The 27,521-nt window shown below is 45.4% G+C and overlaps 1 protein-coding gene across 4 annotated transcripts; it reads right to left on the bottom strand.

The window, feature by feature from the left end:
* Positions 1–167: 167 nt before the first annotated feature.
* Positions 168–16,214, bottom strand: tpm4a (tropomyosin 4a). 4 transcript variants are annotated; one of them, XM_029827587.1, is made up of 9 exons: positions 15,871–16,214; positions 13,682–13,807; positions 4,661–4,794; positions 4,471–4,588; positions 4,322–4,392; positions 4,170–4,245; positions 3,065–3,127; positions 2,833–2,902; positions 168–1,378 (listed from the first exon to the last, which is right to left on the bottom strand). In XM_029827587.1, the coding sequence occupies exons 1-9, from the start codon at positions 15,982–15,984 to the stop codon at positions 1,296–1,298; spliced, it is 855 nt and encodes a 284-aa protein (XP_029683447.1). In that variant the 5' UTR covers positions 15,985–16,214; the 3' UTR covers positions 168–1,295. The 4 variants fall into 4 exon arrangements, with proteins under 4 accessions (XP_029683447.1, XP_029683448.1, XP_029683449.1 ...); NM_001032576.1 differs by lacking the exon at positions 168–1,378 and adding an exon at positions 1,960–2,049 and having other exon boundaries at positions 15,871–16,007; XM_029827588.1 differs by lacking the exons at positions 13,682–13,807; positions 15,871–16,214 and adding an exon at positions 10,714–11,263.
* Between the last annotated feature and the right edge of the window lie 11,307 nt (positions 16,215–27,521).

Here is a 27,521-nt window from a genome sequence, read left to right as displayed (position 1 = left end):
TGTCTATACACTGTACATACTATTCTACAAGAATAAACCACAATACGTGGAGAAATGACCTTGGTGAGGATCCATATTCTTATGCTTTCGTAGTTATAATGAAGGGGCACATCCCTCTAAAGTTTTATTTTATTTTGAAGGCTGGGAATAAAGAAATTGAGTCAAGATTTCTGTAAAACATTTATTAAGTTGACAAAGGGGAGGTGGAATCAAATGTTTCAAAATAATCTTGGTCACTTTTCTTGGTCCTGTCATGAGATGAAACAACAAAAACAAAAAAATAAAACAATTGAACAATTTCTCGTCTGAATTCACGTGCGTTCTTTGGTCTGAGTGTTGCCCTGTCAGAACAATCGGTGTGAATGAAAGAATACCCCTCTCCAAAAACAGAAAGCAATACTAATCATCACCTTTGTAACATTATTCTACTATATACAATTAGTATCTGTGTTTAATAAACCTTGACAGAGCGTTCAGTGAGTGTAGCTCGCTTCTGTAATGCAACATAAGGCAAATCTCATTAATATTGGCTACATCATGGCAAAGACGGAGAGTGTGTTGAAGATCTGGCAATATATTTGCCACAAACAGCCGGTCCCCCCGAAAAAATAGCATTTTAATAAAAACACAGGCTTTGTGATAAACTGAAGACTACTTTTTTTTCAGAAACTTGAGAGCACGTGTGAAACTGAGCAGCACAAGTGTAAATGAAAATCAATGAAAATTCCCATCAGGACACGTGTCCAGTGAACACAACAGAATTACTGAGTCAACTTGTAACATCTTACTGTGGTAAGTAGCAATCCAAAAAATAAAATAAAATAAAGGTTCATTCATCAGTTTAGAGACTTAATTAGGACAAAGTGAAGATCAATGCTGTTCAATCCATAGTACGTGTTAAAATAAAATAAGAGCAAAGCCTCATGTCTGAACACAGAAACTGTAAAACTGGGCTTGTTTAAGTTGTTCAGTGACCGAATCTCCGGTTTCTTTAATTACCAGGTCTTCAGGAATAAAGGGACAAAAACAATCTGGGGTAAATTTCTGCACTTTTATAGCAGGTGATTAAAAAAAGAAGCAAAATGTTGAAAATACCTTCCCATCTTTAAAAAAAATAAATGAAAAAAATAAAATAAAACAACCAAAAGTCGTGCTCAAGAAAATGAAAACATAACGGGACAAGCATTAAGTTAATTTCCCTTTACCAGGGAAACAAAGATTTTACAGCTCAGAATTTGGACTGGGCATCGAAGGAATGTTGCGGCGTCATCCTCTCCAGTTTGCTCCATGTGTGTTTATAAGCTGTTTAGTTCCAGCAGGGTCTGGTCCAGGACTTGATGCATGCCCAGATTCTCCTCTTTGGCAGATGATAGTTTCTCTGGAGAGAAGAAGAGAAAGAAGACAGTGAAGCCTTGACCAGCAGCTCATATTTCTGCTGATGTCACACTCACAAATCCTTTCATTAGCAGCCAGGCGGCCTCCATTACAGAGTTTCCTGAACGAATGTGCCAACATTCATGCAAAAATACCCAACTGCATCTCAGTGCCTTAAGAATCTAAACGTGCCTTGTTGTTCTCTGCATGTTAGTGATTGTGTGAAGATTATTCTGTCCGAATTTATGAAAATGTTAAGTCTGTAACAAAAAGTGTGTTTTAAAAGCCCAACAGAAACAGTGCTGTATTCACACCAAGCCAAAATAAGACTCTCACCTTGGTTCACACTCACTTGATAATTAGATGCACAAAAATACATCGACAACATGAGAAATTACTCAGCAGTAAACCTGAGGAACACTATAAATGATCTGCTACACTGTACAGTATATTTGAAAAACAAAAAAGGAGACAAACAGCCATCTAATAGCAAAGAAACATTTTTAATGATTTGCTGGCAGCATGGGAAGATGGGAAGGAGGAAAACACAAGGTCTGAAACAAGCAGGACGGATAAGCGAGCGACAGGACATCTACAGAGAGGTCATGTCATTGAGTGCATGGTCCAGCTCCTCGCTAATGGCCTTGTACTTGAGCTTCTGAGCATATAACTCATCTGCAGGTCAGAGGTCAACAGGAAGTGCAGGCAGGCATCAAGAGCAGCAGCGAGACAAAAGCAGGACAAGAACATGGGACAGGTGGAGAGAAAAGACAGGAGAGAGAGGAGAAAACAAAACACATAGAGGTGAGAAGACTTAGAGGAAGAAATCTGTCACTTTTACCTGCGGACGGATGAGATTAAGAATTTGAGGATTTAAATGAAAAGTTACAATAAACAAATCTGCCTGTTCTCTGTCCCAGCATGGCTGAAAAGCTGTTGTTTTGAATTAAAAAAATCTATAAAATCCCAACCAGAACTTTTATTTTCCAGAGAAACCATGAAGGGATATTTTGTAGCATTGTGCTGAAGGATAAGCGGGTGAAGACAATCGGTGCTGCAGTTCATAATGAGTCCAGCAGATGGTGCTATTTACACCAAAACTCTCAAAACTGATGTAATGAGTTAAATTCATGGTTGTAAACAAGAAGACGGATGAATGCTTCAGCAAAGATTGAATCAATTTCCTCCCTAAAACTGTACAACTTCTGTTAACTTAAAGCTTTTGTATATAAAAAAGGAACAGACAATTTTCAACAGTTACAAACTGTGGCTAACCATGGCCAAATATTTAAAAAGGTCGGGATTAGTGGCCAGAAAATGGCATCATCTGTGGCGCTTTGCTTATTTTATCTGTCAGTATGTCAGCCTGGAAAAAATGTTGCCCGCTAATTCACAAAATGCTGTTTTACCCAGACGGCTGAGTTCAAATCTGCAACGGCAGCGAGTCTGAGCTCATACCTTCCAGATCGTCGATGGACTTTTCCAGTTTGGTCACTGTCCTTTCTGCAAACTCTGCACGGGTTTCAGCCTGAAGGACACACACACACACACACACACACACACGCCAGTGAATCCAATGAATTTGAAATACAATAAATGCTATGTCAGCCAGTCAAAACCATAAATCCTAATTTGATAACAAATCTAAACTCCACCCAGTTTTTGCTGAAATGTTGGTTTTTTTTGTTACCTCCTTCAGTTTGTCAGTCAAGATTTTGATCTCCTCCTCGTATTTGTCCTCTTTTTCTGAGTACTGTTGACAGAAACACAGAGAAACAACTTAAGCCCGGACACACACTTTCGATTAATTAAGGGTGACCCAAATACACCCGTGATGGTTCCAGGAGGCATGAAGAGGTGAGGCTGAGAACGTCAGGAATGTCCCGTGTGATGCCAACCACGATGGGCCACAGTAGCAAATTCAAATGCTGTCTAAGGTTTTTGGAACATAATCTCAAATTTGGAGGAATGTTTTGCTGAAAACAAGAGAAAATTCTGACCTCGGCTGAACCTTTGGATTAAAAAAAGCAGCTCGAAAGTGTTAAAAACATCTCGTTATTCATGCACGGTGACAAGAAATGGCTGCATCTTCAGGAGGTCTGGTGTTGCTCAATTACACTGCTGGTCCCATGAAACAATACTTTGGATATGTGGTTTCCCTCCCGCCTCCAGGACAGCTCAAATGACAGGATACAGGAAAGAGGAGACGAGTGTGTGCGTGTGTGCGCGCGCACGTCTGTGCGTGTGTGCACTGTGGTGGAGTATTTATGCAGAAAATATGGCCATCACAAAAGCAACCCTTTGTTTTGACCCATTTTTTTTTCAGGGTCTTGAACACATCATAAACAACCACAACCAACACAAATATGAGTAAAAGCCTTAAAAGAATTGATGAAATATACGACGCATTTATTATATTTCAATATCTGGAAATAGAAATATTGGAATCCCAAATAAACTACAATAGAAGAAGAAACATAATTCTGTCTATTTCTTCACTAGATTTCTTCCTAACTAAAAACACACAGGTAAAATAATCAAAACCTCTGTATATTATTAATTAATGTCTCTAAACTTTTGCAGAATATTCTTTTCTACGTTTATTATAAAGTAATTCTTAATGAAAACGAACCCCTTTGGCTCCGGCACGCGCGTTCGCTGTAAACTGGATACAGTCAGCTGCTGAACATTTGCCTATTAAATTATTGCTAATTTAAATTAAACGTATTTAAATCTAAAATGGGAGGATGCAAAGCGCCTCCTGCTCCTGGATCAGGCCGGACCAGGCTGCTCACCTTCTCGGCCTGGGCCTCTAGAGACTTCAGGTTGTTGGTCACGTTCTTCAGCTCCTCCTCCAGGTCGCTGGCTTTGCTGCGCAGAGAAGCCCACACGGTTTTACCGCAACTGTCGGGTCACCTGTTTGTGTCTGTGGTTCTGCTGCTTTTACCATTCCGACAGCTCGGCCCTCTCCTCGGCCCGCTCCAGCTCCCCCTCCAGGATCACCAGCTTTCGAGCCACCTGAAACCCCCCAAAAATGAATCAAACTTCAGGATGGACAACGACCCCCCCCCCCAACCACTTCTGTCTGGCTCTGACCTCCTCGTATTTACGGTCGGCCTCCTCTGCGATGTGTTTGGCCTCCTTCAGCTGCATCTCCTGGATCTCCATCTTCTCCTCGTCCTTCATCGCGCGGTTCTCGATCACCTTCATGCCTCTGTGGGTCAAACAGGGGTTTCAGACCGGTCCAAGAACCCTGCTGGTTACAGGAACCGGGCCTGGAGCCCACCTCTCGCTCTCGTCCGCGGCCTTCTCCGCCTCCTCCAGCTTCTGCAGCGCCACGGCCAGCCGCTCCTGAGCCCGGTCCAGCTCCTCCTCCACCAGCTGGATGCGACGGTTCAGAGCCGCCACTTCACCCTCCGCCTGAGGAAGAGCAGAACCAAAGAAGCCTTCATCCAGCCAGAAAGCAAAATGCAACATGAAATCTATACTATTCTTCCCAAGTGTTGCGACATCTCAAACTGTAGCGTTCGTGGCGAGGTCGCCATAGCAACGTAAACCTTCGAGGATGAGATAAAGCTGTATGGCCACGAGCCTCTCGCAAGGGTCCAAGTTGCTCGTCTTGAAATATCAGAAAAAGCTCATTTAAAACCATCTTTGAGCTTTTGTCCCGTCTTCATTCTCAGACTCAACACGAGTTTAAAAGAACTTCTGTGTTTAAAAGAACTTCTGCTTCACCAACAGTCAAACAGTCGTTCCAGCTTTCACAAAATAAAGGATGCAAAGGTTTCACGGCCTGCTTGTTATTGAAAAACAACAACAACATTAAATACTATAATTGAGCACCAGCAGCAAAATTCCCTTTTTACTGCTTTTTTAAAATCTTGAAGCCTCCTTAAAGTCGTTATTTCCATCCCAGTGAGCTCATATCGCTGGTATCCATGCTGTTCTCACAGTATTCTAATATTTCAGAGCATTAATTTTGATCCGCTGCCGTCTTTGGGAGGATATTTAGCCGTGTCACAGATCCCAGCCTTTGTTCCTAAGCGCTTTCTAATCCTGCTGAATCCATAAAAAAGACTAAAAATGACTTCCATGTGTCCGGGCACCACTGTCGTACCTTCCCTCCCGTCTCTCAGATCAATAGCTGATGAAAAATGGGTGAAAGGAACGCAGCAGGAGGTCCCAGGAGGCCCCTGGATACGAGCGGGGCCGACTGGTAATAAAACTCTCCTTCCTAACGTGGCTAACTGCTGAGGGAACATCATCCCTTTAATATCTGAAGACTTTCTGAATGGAGCGTTCACAAAAACTCAATTTCCGGCAAATGCGGATCTGGGGCATCTCGGGAAGGATAATTGGGACTCTTCCCACCGGCTGTGGTGAACGCAACAGACGGAGGAAGGAGAGAGCAAACAGGCAGCTGCTCAGGCATTTCCTGTGGACCCTCCACCCCCCCGGGGAGACCTTCCAGACTGACAAACGGGCAGTTTCCATACAAACAAAAGCCTATGAGACCACATACGGAGGAGCAGCAAGGTCGAAGACCAACAGGCCCGGCTCTGTGGCGTCACCAGCTGCAGGCAGGTGAGCGTCAGTGCTGCCGTTGGCCGGGACACAGACAGAAAAGCTGCTGCGCCGGTCACAGACCGACCGTTTGGGGAAATGAAAGCATGTTTTCCTGCCCGTTGGCAGCGTTGGCCGGTTCTCTTTTTCATATTTGCCATGTTCTCCCACTCGTCAGCCGGCCCGCTGAGCCCGCTGACTCGTCATTCTTTCCACCCACCCCCCCCCCCCCCGGTTGAGTCTGTGTCTGCCTCTCTCACAGGTCCTGCCCTTCTGCAGCCGTTGGGTTGCCGGGGGAGACCGCTCGACGCGAGACAGGAAATGTGTGCTAACGCAGAGGTGCTCGATAAAAGGAAAACATGTTGAAGAGTGAGAGAATGAATGAAAGTGACTCGATGAGCCGTCCTGAACTCTCCCACTCGTCTGCCAGAGGCAGAGCGGAGCTGCAGGATCAGATATTGGTGCTTCCTCAGCCCTGGTGAGGTAACGTGCAGCCAAGAATGCCACCTTCATGCAGACAAACATGCTATTCATGCGGCCTGGGTCGGCTACGCTGCCACATGAAGCGCTGTCATGCACAAACACAGAGAAAACAGTCATTCTCACTCTCTCGGTCGGCCCCATTCAAACATAATTGGAACTCGTTTCCTTCCCATTCAAAGGTTTGTTGTCAAGCACGGGCACAGAAACACGGAGGTAGCAGAGCTCTGCCGTGGCTGTGTGGGCATTCGAGCCTCCTGCGTCTTATCTGCTGTCACATATTTTCAATCACGAGGCAGAATTGGCTAATATGGAGTCACGGCCTCTCGCCCAGGAACACACTTGTGTGTTCATGCCTCTAATCCACTCAGCCGTGTCCGGACTGTTGCCTTTCCTGTAACCACTGAACGGAGCTGGAGGAGGTCAAACACCAGAGCTCCTTTACTCAAGACAAGAACCGTTCCCTCACTGATGAGGATCTTTGACTGAAATGACAGGAAGTCGGCTGCCAAACAACGTTTTGCTTCCCCCCTTTGATGGTTTTGTCTTTTGGTATTCTCTTCCTTTAGCCGCCACTTTGTATTCTCCGGATAGCCGAGACGCAGGAAGCCTTATATGGTAAAACAAACTATGGGAAATGTTTGTGGTCTAGTATCAGGAAGATTGTAACAGCGAACATGCAGACAGACAGACAGACGGGCAGACAGACACACACACACACACATATGCAAAAGATACCAGATGACAGGTAGCAGTCTTATCGAGCTAGCTTAATATGTAACACCCGTGGTTTCTATGTCGACAGCTGGCTACTTGTAAGGAGGAGGAAGTAATCAGGTTTAGTTGGATGGTTTAATATTTCCCCACAAACATCCTTTTACTGTTGAAGGATCGATATCAATGGATGACGCAGTTAGCATACATCAAACACAAATACATCAAACTTTGCTCAGTGCTGGTTTCTGAGTAAGCTAGACGCATATTTAGGCCTCCAAAATGAACCTAACGCGTCACCCTGATGTGAGTTAGCCATTTTAACAGATCCCAGTGGCGCTAACGTCGCCTAAAGCTCATAAATAGAGTGAAAACATTCAGAGTCGGGGCTGCCTGGCTGTTCTCAAGATGGTCTGGACACGACACAGTCGGCAATCTTGTGACTGAGGCGTGATTTTCCGCTAACATGACATAAGCAGCCTTCAGGTGCAGCACAGCCGGACTGAGACTAAGATACCTGAGTGTTCCTACTGGATCAAGGAGAAATGAAGGACAGATCTAATTGCTGGATGATTCAGGTCAGTGGGCTAATGAGCTGCGTTTGCTGATGGCTGTCAGGGGAAGTTATTCCTGCTCACTTCAGTCAAGTGTGTGTGCTAAATATAATAGACAGAATAACTAAGAGTTGGGCTGGTTTCAGTCTCTTGCTCAGACGATGAAAAGGTAGCAATGTTATTGTCTGGTCTCGTGGTCATCGGAGGTGTTTGTTCTGTTTTTCACTTTAAATTAAAACACTTTAAATTGACAAACATGAGAACATGAGATGAATACAACTCCTCCTTTGTCAAACTAGCGCGCACATGCTAACACTTTCACACATCCAGAAGTGCTAAAACAAACGCAGACTCCTTGTGATTTTAAGGTAATCAAACACATTTTGCAATAAACTCTTCAGCCAAAGAAATCATTTCCTTTCTCTAAAAGCCATTTAATGACCTATGGGTTGGTATTCTAGCGCAGCGTGTGCAAATGTATGTTACTTGGAGTCTAAGCCGCAGCCTTGGCCTACATAATCAGCGAGCCACAGACCGCCGAGATGTGGGAGATTTCTCCGGAATGTCGACGCCGCAGAAACGTATCAACATGTGGCAAATATATTTGGAAAGTCGAGCTACTCCGAGCGAGTCCAAAGAAAATACAAAACCAGGAAGTGGCTCTTTTCACTGAGGCCCAGCGTAAATCCCGCCCACCGCAGCAGCGATTTCTGTCACACCTGCGGTGCTGTTTAGCCGACCAGACAGTTGGAACGTGAGTGGCTACAGCTAGAAAGAAGCAGCTCGTGAGATGTTTGATTTCTCCTGTCACGGATGAAGGCCTGAAAACCTGTTCAAGGTCTGGCCGTCTCCTAAATGAAGTTTAGAACCCACACACACACACACACACACACACACACACACACACACACGCTAATCTTCCTGTTGATCGGCGCTGGAGCTCAGGAACAGGAAGTGCTGGGAGTAGAACGAAAGGAAACGCTGAACCAGAGCAGGGGACATCCTGGGAGGGGCACTGAGGGGCGTGGCCGGCGAGCACAATGAGACGACACCTCACAGGAAGTTTTAGTCACTTCCGCGTTTCTCTGGGCTTTGATTGGGATCAGTGTGTCATGTGACGTAACCGTGGCTCTGACAATCAAAGCAACTGTAAGTGTAAACCAGCAACCCCTCACCATGGCGTAATCACTAAAAAAGCTTACAGGAAACACATCCAAGCCGCGGCAACAAGCTTCAGTGCTCTCTTTAGCCAGAGGCAGCGTCCCGTCTGTAATAAAAATGACTGTATCGTTACTTCCTCCACATTTTCTAACAGTGATTCATGGCTGTAACAAAAGCGACGGTCTTGTTTTGATCTCCCGTCAGAGTCTCTGTGCCGGAGAACAACTTCAGGTTGCCTTAATCATTCACACATGGCAGCACGCCGAGCCCGTCTGGAACGCTGGCATGTGGAAGGGCTGGTTTGCACAGGACTAAACAAATAAAAGTATTCCACCTTTTTAACCAGTTAGCTAATTTAAGCTGCTGTTCAGGTGTTTACTGAGCTATTTGTCTTCACCTGCCATAAGAATAATGCGGATATTTACGGGTGGGAAAGGTTAATATCGCTGAAACTGTGTGAAAATGTGGATTTACAGCTGCCATAATTATCAACTCAAACCCTAAATCCAATAACTCACTGCTTAAAAGCACAAACAGATGACTGTAAAGCAAAACCCAACTGAATTTGATCGCTATCAAACACAATATTTAACCGCTAACTGCACCATTACAGTGCACAGTGAGAGGTGACTGCCTAAAATATCCACACAATTCAATTATCCCTGGAATAGATCCACGTGTCTGCTGCGAAGACCAAACATAGTTGCGAAGCCTCGGAAGCCCAATGACCACAACGCTAACGCTAATATAACAGCCTAGCGTGGACATGCTAATTTTTGGAAGCCCAACAATCGACCAACTGTCATATTAAAATAATGCTTTGCTATCTAATAAGCAGGCAGGTCCGCCTGCTACTCCTGTCCTGGTATCTGTCCAGCCACACCTTCTGCTCCCTCTCACCTTCAGCCTCGGCCCGCCATTAAAACGCTCCTATGTAAAGTATATGGCCCAACATCTGCAATAAACTCGGGCTCTTGCCTAACCCTGCGCTAGTTTTCTATTTTCCCAGCCCAGAGTCAGCAGGTGACGCCGACCTTTTCGGTGGTGTCAGCTTCAGAGAACAACATCTGGCTGATTTCAGGGCTCCTGCGGACAGGCTCAAATGTAAACACCTGGATGTGATGAAACGTCTCCGACTGTGGAAGCGTTGAAGGCTCAAGATAGACTTTCTTTTCCCACCAGCGGCTCCTTTGAATGCTTAATAACAGAGTAGGCATGGTTTGGAGCCATGGTGCCCTTTACTTTCCAGGCATGGAAAAATAGGGCGGCACACATGCATCCATCCATCCATCCATCTATCTATCTATCTATCTATCTGTCTATCTGTCTATCTATCTATCTATCTATCTATCTATCTATCTATCTATCTATCTATCTATCTATCTATCTATCATGTGACCTCCAAGAGGGTCTCAACATGGGTGTCACTGGATGGGAGCGGCCGTACATCCTCCACTCGCCCTGAACCAGATCTCAGATCAATAATCGATTCACGTCTTTGGTGTTAATAAGACGTCATCTGAGTCCTCTCATTTGTGAATTCGATTTTGCACAACGGCCCGCGAGCTGTCTACGTGGTGCGCAGCCTTCCGCGACGCTTCCTCGGCGGCCGGGCCGCACGAGCATGCGCATAAAAGTGCACGAATCCAAACTTTTTTTTTCTCTCTATTGACCAACGCCTTGCATTGTGGCACCATCGCGGCCGACAGCGAATCAATGAGAAGAGGCAGTTGGAGTTTGTTTAACAGCGTGAGAAAAGCATCAGCCGGGCGCGCAGCGGCGACGGCGCAGCGGCACCGTTAGGCAGGGCTGGGGGCAAATAAGAGATAAAGAGAGGGCGCTGATAATAAAGGTTTGATTGTCTCACTTTCTCCCGGAGCTCCCGTTCACTGTCCAGCTGTCTCTGTAAGACCTGGGCCCGGTCCTCCGCGTCGTCGGCCTGCTGCTGCAAAGTCTGAATCTTCCTCTTCACAGCATCCAGAGAGTTCACACTTGCCATTCTTCACTGTTTCTGACTTAATTTAAGATGCACTTGGGGTAAAAAGAGTTAAGACTATTAGTAAGTTGGCCGTGCAGAGAGGTGAGATAGTGGCCCCTGCTCGTCTGCTCTGCTCAGGATGTTTAAAAATACAACTAAGTTGAAAAATGAGACTTTAAACGTTGATTCTGAAGGTATCCGACGGAAGAGGGAACGTGGAGAGCTCGATGAAGTGCAACGGAAAGTTAGATAACAACGAGATCTCGGTGTCCAGGTGTTCTGCGAGCGGCGCGTAAAAAAGTGGATGAGCAGGAACGAAGGATCGTCCTCAGGAATGTTGCAGTTTTGGTCCGGACAATCCGAGGAGGAGGATTAAGGAGCTGCTGCGCGCTGAGGAGAGCAGAGAGCGGCAGACTGCGCCGGAGGAGGACAGAGATGATTGGGACGATGAGGTCAGAGGAGGCGGGGCCTGTGTGTGTGTGTGTGTGTGTGTGTGTGTGTGTGTGTGTGTGCGTGTGCGTGTGTGTGTGTGTGTGTTTGTTAAAGCTGATCCGTGTGACTGATGTGATCACTGCTGGACTTCCAGAAGAAAAATGAGGAGTCGGGATGAATTACTGTCATTTCCTGTAAAGGTGCAACACACTAACGTTCAACTTCGACCACTTCGTGCTGTTAGCACACAGGAGTAGCCACACCTTGATTTAAAAAATAAAAGTTTATCCAGCGGGAGGAAAGTGGCGGCCATCTTATTTCTCTCTTTAAATAGCATCGAATAGCATCTGATGCTAGCCCAGTTTTCCACCAACATTTCCAGGAAATTATATTTCCTGTGTTCCATTTTCCTGCTGGTCTTTTCAGCAGACCCCTGTACTGTGGACCAATAATGACACCATCTGATAATCAGTGTTTCTCCCATTACTCGAATTTAGTGAATCCAGATCTGAAAGACCTTTGCTGCCCAGTGATCTGACCCCCTCTCACCTTCACACACCCCAGCTAGTGATGGCTTTCTGGAAAAACAATCACGGAAGCTCCTGCATTGGCTTTGACATGGAGTAAAGCCAGATGGAAGGTTCCTCCATGTGTCTGGAGGAACTAAAGGAGCTGAAGTACATATTTTTTTCAGTATTTTCTACAAATCCTGGGCCGAACGCTCAATCTCAAACGTGTTCAAATCCACCTCTGGTCGAGCCCCAATAACCTGCTGCACAGCTGGTTTAGGTAAATCCTCTCAAATTAACAAAGTATTTGCATATTTTTGTTCAGATTAGAACTCATTTCACATGTGTAAGTGTATTATATTGTCTTCCAGTAGCACCCCCCCCCCCCCCCACGTCCTCTCAATGACTAAAAATTGTGTGTTTTTTTTGTTCAAAGCTGCACACATAAACATCTTCGCACTAAACTAAGAAACACATCTGGCCTCTCGCGCTCCAACCACACGAGACGCGTGTGATGAGTGTATCCTTGGATTAATCTGTCACGGTGCCCGAGTTTGCCCTCGTTCCTTCCTGTTCACACACTGGTGGAGCCCAGCAGACTCCAGGTCAGTTCAAGTTCAGCAGGGCTGATGCTCCTGGAGGATCAACCTCCGCCGTTCCCTGGTCAAGTGTGCGAGTGTCTCGGTCTGATGTGGCCTTACAGGGAACGTTGGCCTGCATTGATTTCATTAGACCCAGGAGTGTGGGGGGGGGGGGGGGGGGGGGGGGGGCTTTGTGTTTGCCTGAACTGCATTCCTGAAATACCAGTGCGCCCCCCTCCCTGCCCGCTCTGCTTTCTTTGCCTGGTTTCCCTCTCGCTCCACTTTTCCCCATAAAACAGTAACTGTCACGGATGAATGGATCTGCCGCCGCCTCCGTGCTGCCACCATCTTTCCCTCTCAGCGCCTCCTCTGGCTGACCGTTAGCTCCGTGATATCAGAATGACCCACGGCCATCACGGGTTCTGGGACTATAGTTTCAGCGAATCACAGCTAATTTCCCGTTGGGGTGTTTTCCCAGCCCCCGCCAGTCTGGTTGTGCCCTCTGTGAGAATTTCTATGCATAATGACTTGACTGCTGCCTCTAATAAGTGACATGTGGACAGGAATGTATGGAAGTGAAAGCTGGACGAGTCCATATCAACTTGCCATCTATGTTACAAGTCTCCCTGGCCAAACAGTTCAATTTCTCCCATCCAAACTCAACTGAGAACGTCTGTTGGCAGATTTGTTCCAGTCCCCGATGGCCCATTTTGCAGGTGAAGCTGCAGATAATCGGGCTCTGTCTCTGTGTCACACACTTCCTTTGTCTTTGGGTGTACTACAGCACAGCATTTCCTTGGGAAATCCTCCTGCTGCCTCAAACAAGAACACATCTTGGAGCCAGCTGGAAGAGATTTACCTCCTCATGGACACCCACCACCTTTAGTCCAGTCTCTGGAGTTCAGTGCTACAAAGTTTCATCCTCTCAAGTCACAAACCTGCGCCAGATCAATATATCTACATAACAACTACCGTGTGTGTGTGTGTGTGTGTGTGTGTGTGTGTGTGTGTGTGTCACGCTCGATTCATCCATGTTTCAGTGGTTGCAGAGGAATGTAACGATTAGTTCTGCAAACTCTTCTCCGTGGATCAAAGTGCACCAAGTCCTCCTGGTCGAGAGCCTTTTAGCCACTCGTCAGCGTTTATAGGGCTTTAAAGATCAACGGTGTAAACTTATTTTTAATGTGCAGGCTGACTCTTTTCCCCTCTTATCATTGTTCATAGCTGCCCCCCCTCCCACACACACACACACACACACACACACACACACACACACACACACACACACTTCCCCCGTGTGTTTCGTGTACTGCACACGTGTGTTCTCTCACTCACGTCTGCAGCCGTCTTCTCTGACAGTTCCAGTTTCTCCTGGGCGTCTTTCAGGCCCTCAGAAAATTTGTCCAGTTCATCCTCCGTCTGCTTCATCTTCTTCTGGAGGTCGAGCAGCTCCTCTTCCAGCTACACAGGAGAGACAGTTAACCTTCTGAACTCACGGTTCAGCTCTGACTTGGCCTGACAACTGTTGCATTTACTTGCTTCTGTCTAATCTGATGTTGTTCTGTTTCTGCCCGTATTCTCTGTTCAATTATACAGAAAGTTCTAAAAGAACAGAGGTACGACTGAACGGTCAGGATCCACACAGGCACTAAAAGAGTCCTGACAGTATTTGGACATCACAGGGATCTTGTTGGCAGAGTGATTGTGAGGGTTATAGAGGAGGTTGCGGATTTAATTAGGGCTTCATTAAACTCTCGGTCACTGCAGAAAAAGACACAAAGCGTAACAGATGGGGGGCAACGTTCCTTTTGTGTTGACTGGAACAGAGAACATCTGAACATCATGTGCTGTAATTGGAGGGCCAGATTTCCCATGATCACATACTCCAACAGAGCCACAAGAATGGGAGCCGCGTGGGTTCATGACCGTGTTCCTCCTCCCAACCGTAGCCTCTGATAATAGCCTAAAAGAGGCTAAAAGAGAGGGAAAGAGAGCAACTGGAACTGAGCTGGAAGGTGGAGAGTAGCTGCTGGAGTCCGCCGAAGGTCTCGCTGACGGCAAGAATGCAAACGTCGAATGATAACGATGAGGAAAATAGGATGGGGGGGGGGCTGCTGAGTGACATCATGGAAACACACCTCCAGAGGACAACCTAAGAAACACCTGAAGGGGTGAAGTAAGGCAGCAGAAACAGTCACCTCAGCTAACTAATGATGCCAGGAGTCCAACAGCCGGTCTGCTGTCAGCCAGACTGAGGGAAAACATCCCATGATTGAAGGAAGAGCCGTTACAGTTACAGTTTACACAACATATGCTTTATAATGACGCACAATAGTGCTGTGGTACCTATGTGAGCGGAAACATGTTCTTTTATTTCAAAGTATTCTAAATTCATTACACTTGGACTCTAGTTTGTATTTAAAACAAAAACAGGGAATGTTTGTTACAAATATAGAGAACATTCTGTTCTGTTTTAGTGAGTAAGTGAGTTTAATTTGGGAACATTTGGGGAACTTTAACAGTTGCCTCGTGCCACGTTTCCACTGACATTATTGGCTCTACTCTAAAATACTCACTTTTGGGAGCCAGTATTATTCTTTTTTTATTTGTTTATTTTTTTTTGGGGGGGGGGGGGCGTTTCCACGGCAACAATAGTACCTAAAGCCCAAACAAGAAACAAAAACAGCATAGAGACAAACAATGGAGGCCGTCGACAGGCTAGCATATTGGATTCTTGGTATGTGTCTGTTTGTCACGGCAAGGACAAAAATTCTGATCCAGAAGAGAGTGGAGGCAGCAGAAGTGTGCTGCTCTGTTTACTCCACGCAGGGCAACTGTTGATGACGCTGCGATGATCCTCTCACCCAATCAGTGTCTGCAATGCGTCTGCCTCGCTTTGTAGCCGGCGCCGATTTTGGAAACCGGAGTTGGTACCAAAAAAAGGGTAGTTCCAGGTAGAAGGAACTATTTCCCCAGTGGAACACACATTTCATGAACATGAGCAGAGCAGAGTAGAGTACCGTAGAGCTGATACTGTCAGAAACATAGTGAACAGTGCTGTCTAGCCCCACCCCCACCCCTTCTGTGATAACTGTAAAATGTTCCTCCTAATCAGTGTCCCCCTCGCTTAAGTACCCCTACTAATCCATTTAAATTCCTCTCTGTCCTCTAAAAATACAGCCGTTATCTTCACACCTCCGGGCGGGTGTGATAAACCTCACATCTATATGTCCCATTTGCCTGAGCGTGTCCTCTCCCATGTTAGATAAACATATTAAACACATCATTCACACACTCAGATGGATCCTGGAAACAACCCTTTTGTTGCATTCAAGCCACACAGGGATCCTTCATTTTGTATTATTCAGTCCAGCAGTAATTGAGCAGCTGGGAACAATTGAAACACTCCCATCTTGGACCAAATTGCAGTTTTACTCATGTTTGTTATCGTCTCCGAACCTCCTAACTTATTTCTGATGATAAACTCTATCTTGTCGTCTGTGAGAGGCCTCTTCCCTTCCCACCTGTTTGCATTTGTCCTCTGCCGCCTTCTTGTCAGTCTCCGCCTGCTCTGCCCGGTCGATGGCGTTCTCCTTGTCCAGTTTCAGCATCTGCATCTTCTTCTTGATGGCCTCCATGGTGGTTACTTTGTGCTGGATTAGCCGTCTCTGAGATGGGAAAGCGTAGCTTGAACGTGGCGCGTCTGTGTCTCCAGTCGGGTGGAGACGAGCAGAGAGTCCTGCAGCACAGCTCAGAGAGACGGAAGAAGAATGGAGGAGAGGCAGAGATGGAGAGCTGAGCCCTATATGGGTAGTTATTTAAACAGAACCTGACTCCAGTCTCTGCTCACCCCTCTCCTCCCATGTTCTCACCCCTCCCTCCATCATTTCATCCTCTCTGTCGCTCTGTCCGTTCCTCCATCACTCGCCACTCTGCGTCCACTTCATCTCCCTCAGACACGCCAGCCTATCGCGCTGCCCGTCCAAAGGTCTGGTTTGGCCGCTCCACCGGCTCCCTCGAACTGATCTCCTTATTTGGGTTGTCGTGTTCCCACTGAGCTGCAGAGAGAAAAGCGTCCACATGGAACCTCCTGTCAACAGATGAAGAGCTCAGCTGGAACACAGCACTTCACACCATCAACAGTGATGTCACTCCGGCATTACTGTGACGATTAAAGAAAGCATCAGAGGGCCAGTTTGATGGTCATTAGCTCTTTAAAAAGCCTTTAATGATCAGGATAATTGGCAATGTGTGATCAGTGATTGGGCATTTACACCTATGTAATCCTAATTCAAATAATTTCACAAGCAACCCTGATTATCCTTCACAACCGGTTAGCAAAATTGTTAATATGACACAAGTGAGTGACTTTTAGAATCACTATAGGAATTTTCTTGAGCATTATTTATATTTTCTCAATGGAATGCTGGAGTCACACTTAATCCAGCAGGGAATCCTGTCATGTTTGGGGTATTGAGCAAATTCTTTGAAAGCCACAGATCAGGGATTATTTTGTGTTGCTGTTCACTACCAGCAGCTGTGCTGGTGGCCTCTCTGCATGAGGTCGATTAGTTTTCTATGTAAATCTGGTATAACTGAGACGGCTCCGGCTTGGCCAGTACAGAGGGAGAAGGAAAAAAAAACAGGACTTGTGGGAAAGAATGAAATACCTTCAGATAATTAAGATCTGAGCGTTTGGCAGCTGATTTGAGTTTGATGATTGAGCAAAGAATGAAGACAGACTGAGAATCCATGTACAATGGAGGCCAGTGTTCACCACTGAGGGAGATACCATGTTGGGAGGTGGAGGGATGACAGAGGGACACTGTATGATATAGAAACCTTCCATATTATATACAAGACTTCCTGTTATGGAATGCATCGCTGAATACTCGGCCATTAACATGGAAAACAGACAGAATGTGGCCGGACTGACGGCTCGGTGGAATTAAAATGACAGGTGGGCCCGTTGCTGGGGGTGCGTCCGGGTGTTGGCGCCCTGGCTGATCCTAGTGCAGATGGCTTCCTGTGATAGTGCTTCCTGACCTGGCACCTCTGTATTCAGCCATATGCCTGTAAGATATGTTATTTATGTGTGTGTGTGTGTGTGTGTGTGTGTGTGTGTGAGTGTGTGTATGCTGGGATGGGGGTCTGTGTGGCGTTGGGCGAGGTGGGGGCTGCTTTCTAAATAAAGTCTAGAACCGTCAAAGAGCAGCACCTTAAAGATGAAGGATGAACGATAGCTGCCTACTCATGCTACCAGAATTCTAACTGATAACTGGTTTTAAACATGTAAATAATCTCTGCTGTGCTCACGGGTCTACGTACTGAACGAGCAAAATGAAGTTGGTGATCATGAAGGTTTGACACATCGACCTTGAAGAGAGCAGAAAGACAATATTTAGAAATGTGTTAGAAAATATGAGAACACGAGGTCACTAAAAATGAGGTCTGGCAGAATTGCAAGGTGAAAAACAATATTTAGTCGAATCAAAAATAACTGATTGTTTCTTATCTTTTGGAAGCTGATGTAGCGGTGATAAAGGCCACAATCTGAAGTGTGTTGGTCTATAAGGAGAATCAACGTTGATTACAAGTTCTCTTCTCTACATGTCTCTGAACCCACTTCTTTGCATAGATCTCAGCAACAAAATTCATATTTGATAAAAGTTGTCTTATAGTCATTTGCTCCAAAGACTTCAGCTTCATGCTGGAATCCAGAAGGTCACCACAATCACTCAAAGTTCTGCAGTAACTAAGAGTGGAGCAACGTGCTGCGTAATAGTATGTTCCACCGGGGAAGGGAATCGCCGCCGCTCGGCCACAGAAATGCTGCGGATGTGCCTGTGGAGTAAAGACACTTTGAAAATACAGTTGTGTTGGGTTTGACTGTTCAGTAGATGGAACATGATGTGATTCGGTTTTAGGAAAGAAACTCGCCTCATGACAAGAAGGTGCAGGCTGATACATGCTTACATGTATGAAGATGAGTTTCAGTCTCAGTGTGCTGACATCATTACAGCTGCTCTCTCTCTCTCTCTCTCTCTCTCTCTCTCTCTCTCTCTCTCTCTCTCTCTCTCTCTCTCTCTCTCTCTCTCTCTCTCTCTCTCTCTCTCTCTCTCTCTCTCACACACACACACACACACACACACACACACACACACATGCACTGCTGATTTTCTTTATTTCGTCAGCATTTGTCTGTTGTTGATAGATCAGAGGTGGCACTTAATGCACTGAGATAAAGAGGCCTCGTATTTTGAAGAGTTCAGGAAGTGAAAAACCAGCGATTTGCGGAACATTCTCACTGTAAAATAATAGAAATATTTGAGTGGCTCAAGCTATAAAGTTGAGAACCCAACACGACCAATCCCTGACACATTTCTTAACCAACCATGCAGTGACCTGGATTAACCCACGATGAGCATGCTGGTGTCTGGTTATGCAACTGTGTACACCTGATAAGAGCTTTCCAGGTGCTGCAACAAATGTTACGTCAACTTTTCAGGGTGCAGACAGATGACGCACTTTGATTGCATTCACCCTGTATTACTCACAACGCGTCACCTCCAGCTGGACCATGGGCACCCAACCCACAGGAGGGCCTCACTACCGCGTCATGGCTTCTGTTCAGTCCGAAACACAAAAATCAGCCACCACAACGCCATTTTTACGACTCTGGCAGCTCCCCTGTTTTTCCTCCCCACACAAAGGAGCGGGCGCTGGCTCCTGCTACAGGGTCAATGCCCTTTCATGGCATTGTCTAGCTCTCCTTGAGTAACGGTCATTCATTCATTTGAGGATAATGATGACAGACGCTTGTGTTCACATGAGCTTTCCAACTTTTTACAATGTAAGTAGGAGCCAATGAAGCAACTGTGGGAATTTAGATGCTGTAAACACGGCAACATAAAACAGATGGGTCAGATGGGCGCAGATGACATCGTCAGCAGCTGCTGTGTTCTACAGGTGGCTCACATTGACCTTATATGGTCAACATTCTTCAAAGTTATTTACTGTCTGACAGTGCTGAGGGACAGGTCAGACTTCCTGTATGTTCCACCTTAAATAATCTACATTTCATCAAAGTTACATTCTCTACAGTTCTTCCTTTCTGTTCTGACACATCACTTCCTGTTCTACTCTCTGCTATTGTCACCCTGTTTTGCACTGAGCCCCTGTCCCCCTCCCCGTCCTGTTACATTAAACTCATGGTACCCTCCAAATACACACACGCACATCTGGCCGAAGCTGGATTACGCCACTTGGTTGGGAGGGAGACTGTGTGAGCACTGAAGGGCGGGTCTGAACTGCTGGGGAGGGAGAGGATGAAGGAGGGCCCGGCCCCCAGCTCCAGAGTCAGCATGAAGAACCCCTCCCACAGGAAGTCTGCGTTCCACTCCACATGGCCTTTTAAGGTAAAAACTCCCCCAAACTCTTCCCTCGAGGGAATAGAGATAAGATATAGTCACATTTGAAGCTACAGAAAAGTTGAAAGCACATTTTTAATGGTGAAGTCATCGTCATCGAACATTTTCTCCCTTAATCGAGGAAAAAAAAGAAAGTATAAGAGTTCGCTAACACTCATTTATTGGTGTTTCAGAACCTACAGAGGGTTAATGACTGAAGGCACAAATGACCTCTGGTCAAGACTTTGTCTTTATGACAAAACTGATATTCTGAGCACTGGAAACAAACCACGTGCGCTTTTAACATATGGGAAAATGATCTACAGGAAACCGTACATGCATGCACGGCATCCTGGAAGAAGCATGGGAACTGCACGCTCCCCACATTCAGAGGCTGGTTAAATGACCCCAACCTCAGTGCATTAAACTGTTGACAGACCGTCAGTGCTGTTAACCGTCAGTCCCAAAAATAAGAGCAGATAATGTTAATACATCCGGTGACTAACAAAACTGCAGATGACAGAAAAGGATTTATACATATGAAACTGTAAGTCCCTTATTGCTGTAGGTAAAGCAGCCAGTGACACGCCACATGATTAGCAAGTAAACAAATTAAGGAAACTAGGGTGATTGCCTGAAGAGTTTTTTCCTTTATCTGCGTCATCAGGGTGTCTTCAAGGTTCTGCCCAGTTAGGAGACGTTCAGCTGGTCAGAGTCTCTTGTGAGGAAATGAATATTGGGACTGATCAGGAAGAGTTCCTACTCTAAAAACTGGCATAAACTGAATTTCAAAATGTCTTGGCCCTGAATTTGCAGATTAGCATTACTGCTATAATGTTCCTTTTCATGACATGTGTTGAAGTTTGTTTTGTTTTCTATTGACAATAGGAGGTTGGCTCATGGAAAATCTCTGTTATGTTTAATCTGCACCTTTCAACACCAAAAGATTTGGTTATATGGTTGGTTTGGGTTAGAGGTACACTTTCATCCTCGAAGCTGTCTTTGTTCTGTCGAGAGTCCTTGTTTTGGAGCTTGACAAACAATGAAAACAATACTAGTGTGTTCTGGGAGGTCAAATTTGGGGCCACAAGCTGTAAAATGTTGACTATTGTAAAGATAGCCAGTTAGCCAGTTTAAAAAACAAACATACAAAAAAAATACATCAAACATGACATCCTCTTTTCCTGAATTCGGCATCACCCACGTAGACTCTGGCTTTTCTGCTTCTGATCCTCTGTTATCTGGCTTCACATTTGCCTCTTTAACAAACCGAGGAAGTGTAAATAAAGATCCCAGCGGCTGCACGAGGAGCCGGTCCTGTAAAGGTGTTTATCGTCTCATTACACTCAGAGGACAGAGGAAGGAAGGGGAGAGAGCTGAGGTCTGGACCTTCTCTAACCAAGGCCTCTGTGTCTCTCCTTACTATTAATAAATCCATCATTAATATTTTCTTCTCATTTGCTTGGGTTTATTCAGTTTAAGTCAAGGATTTAAGCACAGTTTAGAAGCTTTCCCTGTGAGCAAACTGACGGCTCAGGCCAGATGGCGCTCTGAGGGGAAATTGACAGATGCTGCTGGTTTGTTTTAATTTCTACTCGTTAATTGTTTAATTGTTCTATCGACGGCAGTGAAACAAACAGTAAAGTTGTCAGTGGAAGCAAACAATTAGGTAACACAGGCTATAAAGCTGTGCAGAAGAGAGCGGTGCAACAGAGTTAGGAAATGACTGTGGGCTGTTACCGCCAGTGACCCCCAACCACCTCAAACCCGCTGCTGGGAACTAAATCCCAAACTCCTGTGTGTCGTTTCTTTGCATTGACACATTTGTGCACATGGCACAAAAACACACATTGCGGGTACATCTGAGCGCTGTTTGTTTTAGAAAACGAAACACATTCTGCAGGTTAAGTCTGTGTGTAGGAATGTGTGATGTCCTGCTGATAGCGGTCCGTATCACCCGTCCACCTAAACCAGCAGCACCAGTGTCATTCCAGTGGTTAGGTCAAAGGTCACAGTATGAGCCATGGATGCTGTCCACGAGCACGCTGCTGAGTGGTGCTGTGGAATGCAACACGCAACAGCTGCGTCACGTTTACATTTCAGATCCCATATCTCGAAATCCTGCCTGGTGGAAAATCCCCAAATTGTGGCTCCTCTCCGGGCTCCATGCTCCCTGCTTCGTCCTCCCTGCTCCCTGTTCCCTGCTCCCCTCTCCATGCTCTCTGCTTCCTCCTCCCTGCTCCTTGCTCCCTGCTCCCCTCTCCATGCTCCCTGCTTCCTCCTCCCTGCTCCTTGCTCCCTGCTCCCCTCTCCATGCTCCCTGCTCCCCTCTCCATGCTCCCTGCTCCCCTCTCCATGCTCCCTGCTTCCTCCTCCCTGCTCCCTGTTCCCTGCTCCCCTCCCCATGCTCCCTGCTTCCTCCTCCCTGCTCCTTGCTCCCTGCTCCCCTCTCCATGCTCCCTGCTTCCTCCTCCCTGCTCCTTGCTCCCTGTTTCCCTCCCCATGCTCCCTGCTGGTCCACATGCAGCTGGTCCATTCTCTCCACAAGTGCCCGATCTGCGGCTGGTTGTGGCTGGCTTTTCCTGCACCACCCAGCCTGGCCCTGAACTATTCTCCAGCGTGGGACTGAGCGTCCCGCCCACACGAAGACACAGTGTCACTGCAGAACTCACTTTGTGTAAAATCCTACATCAGTAATTATCATAATTATGTGTTCACATATTATCTGTGTCGCAGACTAAAGTGAGATACAATCTTTTCTGTCATGTTGACATCTGGAAAGCTGATTGCAATAAAAGTCCATGCCACACATGAGTCTATGCTTGTTTGTTTATTTGTTTGTGTCTATACATGTGGGGTGAATTTGTACCAGGCTTTAACTCTTATTGAGTGGTGACAGTTGAAGAGCAGATTGTTAAATGAGTCTGTTTTAGTGGTGCAGTGGGGGATAAATTAGTTAATATTTGAGAAATTAGACTGCAAATGACTGAAGAAGTAACTGATGTCACTTTAACAGGCCTGCAAAAACAGCTGAACAAGCGTGCGTGTGTGTGTTCTCATTTATACTAATGAGACAAATGTCCCCCACCCCTTCGAGTCTAAACGAATCCATATGTGCAACATGTGGGAGAAACAAAAAGACACTTTATCTCTCTCTCTCTCTCTCTCTCTCTCTCTTTTCTCTCTCTCTTACACGCTCTCGATCACACGCACGCACGCACGCACATTATTACACCACATGTGTAGATTTCCCTCCCTCCTCTTATTTCATGTCTGCTTTTTTCATAGACTCTGGTCGATGTAATAAATGTGTGAGCAGCGTCCCCTTCAGGACATTTAGTGTATCACAGACACACATTTTAACGCTGGGGCAGTGAAGGAAATATGAAGGGGAAGTAGTGGGCTCACCACAGTTGGTGCATTCTGATGTACAATGATGTATACTGACCTTTCAGGGTAGTTACATCAGGTGACAGAGGTGCAGAGATGTCCTGAGGGAATACAATAAGGTGTTGCTCTTGTTGGATTGCAGTACCTCTCGTGTGTCACTGCCAATCCGCGTGTTCTTTAAATGAAGACTTCAAGTAAACAAATGTCAATTTCAAAATGTATTTAGCAAACAGATGTATTTAGCAAACAGATGTATTTAGCAAACAGATGTATTTAGCAAACAGAATCAATTCAAGATACAAATATTACAGAGCTCTGGGCCAGTTCATAACCCTAGCAACAACAAAGTCAATTGTCAGGGCATGAAGTCTGACGACCTAACTATCCCTTGACCCAGTCTTATATAGAAAGATATATGTAAATTATTGATGCTAATTCAGTCCAATCCAGTCCTTCTTCTTGGATGACCCCATCTTCTTCTTCCAGCCTCCTTTGGTGTTGGTGTGGTCCTTCTTGTCCATTATCTTCTCCAGATGGCCAGGTCCGAAGTCATATTCCTGCCAAGGAACTTATCAACACCAGTAAACTACGTTGTCATGTTTTACGATGGGGATCTACCCTTTCCTGTCTGGCTGGCTCCAACTGTCTGACCAGTCTTCAGGTCAAGGAAGGGTCAACTGACTTGCTTTTGTGTATTCCTACTAAAGAGTATATAGTATTCTTAACTTCTAAACTAACTGTAACATAAAACAAAACATATAGCATAACACATGCTAATAGGATAAAAGATGCTAACAAGATAAAATATTTCTCTTCACTCTGCTAAATAAGAATATTAACAAACACCGAAGAACAAAATGAGCATTTTCTGATTCGTTCCAATGAAGCTTAATTCATTTCTTCCCAGGTCAGTCCCTCTCATCCTGTGACTCAGTGACAGAGGAAATATTTGGAGGAAGAAAAACACGTCTAAATAAAGGAGTAAATCACCTTTTATCTGTGTCACAGCAGGCTGACTTTAACAGAATGGTTCTTAACCTTATTACTTCCATCTGTATATGCTCTAATGTAAATGCTGTCACCATATGGCTTTACTGTTCTCTTTATTTCATTATCAAATAGCCAGAAGACTAAAACGGTACTGTTAAAACATGGTCAATTAAAGTGTTTGTCATGTTTTCCTATAACAGGACATTAAATCTGTTCCCATTTAACATTTTCATGATGTCATGTGAAGTAGAAACTGCACAATTTCTATTGTTGATCAGTGTGCTGTTTTTTCTTTTCCTTTAAAATTTCTATTTATTTATCTAAAATAGACATTGGCTGCTGCAGAAAGTCCTAGTTTCTGATTAGAAATTTGCAATGTTTACGTTGCCTTGTAGTCAAATCAAGCTGCTTCAGGAATTTAATCCATGACGCAAAATATTTTGTTAAGCCCGCACAAAGTTCATTAAACTGGAACAAACACAAAATGGCAGCCTGGAGTAAATAAACAGGCAGCCATGTCCGTAAAAAGCTGCTGTTGCCTCAGACAACTGGTCAAAGTATACCTGATGCTAAAGGACCTGCTCAGACTCTTGCATAACTCATTTTTCTAAATGTCTTTTAAAACCTTGGTCATTTTTGATTTATAATGGGTCACCAGCAAATGTCTCGCTCACGTTATCTCTCTCCACGCTCTCACTTTTGGGCGTCATTTTATAAACCTTTTGGACTCATATCTTTGGCCGTGGCCCTGGCGGCGCTGCGTTCCCAAACAAGCTGCTCTGTTCCAATGACAGCTGATATTGTGGCTGAAGCGTTTCTGTTAAAAACCAAACTACCAATCTGGTTCCCAAAACAATAGAAAGGAAGGGGGGGGGGGGGGGGCAAAATGGCTTAAAAACGTTTATTTTTGTCTGATGTGTGCATATTTCACTCTGTGCTGTCACAGCAGACAATAGCGAACATATAATTAGATATTAGGTTTCTTCTGATTTGGTGGGGGGGGGGGAGTAAATGGAATCATAGCATCTCCGCTGAGAACTTCCTCCATTTCCAAAGAGCTCTCTCTAGAGGGAAGTATTGCATTGCATGTGGACTTGGGCAGCGAGACCTTTCAGGCCTGTGTAGCGGATCAAACAGATCAGCATGAAAACGCACCCTTCCTCTGACTGCTGATGGGTCTGAGCAGCAGATGTATTAATTGTCAGAGCTGGATGAAGCCTTGTTCTCGCCGCTGTGATCCGTGTCGATGGCGTGAACACAATGTGCTCATTATGGAGAGCGACACAGACTGGATTTTGTGTGGCCGTCAGGCATGAAGACAGGGAAGGGGGTGAAGTGGGTCAGCTCTGTGGAGCGGTTAACTGTTGGTTAGGCCAGCAAAATGGTGTGATTTGATCATTCTCAGAACCCCCCCCCCCCCCCCAAAGCTGGAGAAGTTCCAAAGCTTTGCCCACGCACACCTAAATGATTTACAGCCTTGTACGAAGGTGAAATCCTGAATCATTCCGATAATAACTAACATGTTTAAGTGTGCTTGGCTGAAGAGATTAAATATTTCACTGGGAAAACATCAGCAGTTCACCGACATCACAGTCAACCAGTGAACTAAGGTAATGTTGAATTACGGAGAAAGTGAATGACGCATCAATAGGAGCAAACCTCGTGCAAGTCAGGTGTTCAGTGCATGTAATGATGCAATTGTGACACTTTTAGGACTTTTAAAGTTTACCAAAGGGCTTCACAAGTGTGTGTGTGTGTGTGTGTGTGTGTGTGTGTGTGTGTGTGTGTGTGTGTGTGTGTGTGTGCGCATTTCTGGGTATGTAAATTATGTGATGTCATCCGGGTGATCCCTTTTTAGCCAATCGGTGTGGATCCCCCCACAGAACTTCTGTGGGGGGAGGAGGTCATGGGAGGATGGGGGAGGTTTAGATCTAAACCAGACTGTGGAACATTAACCTTTGGCAGTGAGTAGGTAGTGTAGTATCTTTTGTGTAGCGTTTTCGGCCAGAAAAATACATGTCATATTACATTTTAATCTGCACGCACACATCTTGTGTCTGGGTTTGCAGCACCACAAACTTAATCTACCAGCACATTTTTAATTTAATTCTTCTTTATTTATATATCATCTGTTGAATCAAAATTTTCTCTTGGCTCTTTACAGAAACCCAGAGCCTGACCCCCAACAGGCAACAGTGGCAGGAAGAAGACATAAGCAGGACCGGGCTGAATTGGGGGGACCCTCCTGCTGATGGCCATCTGGGCGGGGGAGATGGGAGAAAGGACAGAAAGCGGAGAGATTAGACATACATCATATGTGCATGTGCATGAATTATATAGAGGATGTAAAGATAAAACTGAGTGAGTAAGTGGGGCCAGTCAGTGGCTCACCGCATAAGTTTGGGATCAGCGACGCCTTCTCTTGGTCCCTGCCTTCCTTGATTTACGCTTTCCAGCGGCCTTTTTGCCCCTTCTCTTGCGGCCTTTTGCGGACCTCTTTGGTCTTTTTGCTGCTCTTTTGCGACTCCTCTTACCCCTCTTCCGGGATTTCTTGGCACCTGCACGCTTCCTGGCTCGACCCTTTTTACCAGGTCTCCTTGCTGCGCGCTTCCTGCCTCTTCGACCAGCTTTCTTGCCTCTAGGCCGCTTGGCTATGGCTCCCGCCACATTCTTATTAATCTTGAATGCTGCAGAAGCTCCGAAGCCCCTAGTCTGTACCAAGGCCCCTCTATTAAGCAAATTCCTGATGGCAATCTTGACCGATGCCTTGTTCTTCACCACATCATATCCACCAGCTGCCAGAGCCTTTTTCAAGGTAGACAGAGGCACGCCATTGCGTTCCCTGGAATTAGAAACAGCTTGAAGGATGCGCTCCCTGACGGTGGAAGTCTTTGCTTTGCTAATCCTCTTCTTTGCAGGCATCTTCTCTAATTGTCGACTCGAGTTCAGTTGTTTGCTGTATTTTGTATTTATTTCTATAGTTGGTGACAGTGGTTTAGGTTCAGTACTAGTATTACTGAGGTGGGTTGTAATACTACACTTTTCCTCGCTTTAATCTCACCTGATCAAAGCCCATATATCTGAAACGAATACTGGAGTCTTCAATAGTTTATTAGCAGTTAGATCAGAAATTTAAATAAAGATCAATAAGCTTGCAAACTTCACTTTCATCAGCTTTATTCTCAGCATAGTTACTCAAAATAAAGGGTATTTTAGTTGTCCCCAAATACTTTCATCTAAAATAAGTTGTTGCCATTTATTCATGCAGGGTTGCATCCATCAAAGGGGACTTTTTTTTTATTTTTGGTAACAAAACCTTTGTTTTCATTTACCCCATTTCTAGACCAAAGTTTTACTTCTCCTTTGGTGATAGTTCCTCAAATTAC

Source organism: Takifugu rubripes, chromosome 20 (genome assembly GCF_901000725.2).
Source record: "Takifugu rubripes chromosome 20, fTakRub1.2, whole genome shotgun sequence".
Taxonomy (NCBI): domain Eukaryota; kingdom Metazoa; phylum Chordata; class Actinopteri; order Tetraodontiformes; family Tetraodontidae; genus Takifugu; species Takifugu rubripes.
Note: the sequence above shows the minus strand (reverse complement) of the source record. Positions and strands in the feature narration are given on the sequence as shown.

Coding starts and splice junctions, on each gene's coding strand:
- tpm4a (XM_029827587.1), bottom strand. CDS start 15,984: ATGGAGGCCATCAAGAAGAAGATGCAGATGCTGAAACTGGACAAGGAG. Junction 4,795..13,681: donor CAGAGAAGACGGCTGCAGAC/GTGAGTGAGAGA, acceptor GCTCTTCCTCAG/GCGGAGGGTGAAGTGGCGGC. Junction 1,379..2,832: donor GTCCATCGACGATCTGGAAG/GTATGAGCTCAG, acceptor TCTTCTCTCCAG/AGAAACTATCATCTGCCAAA.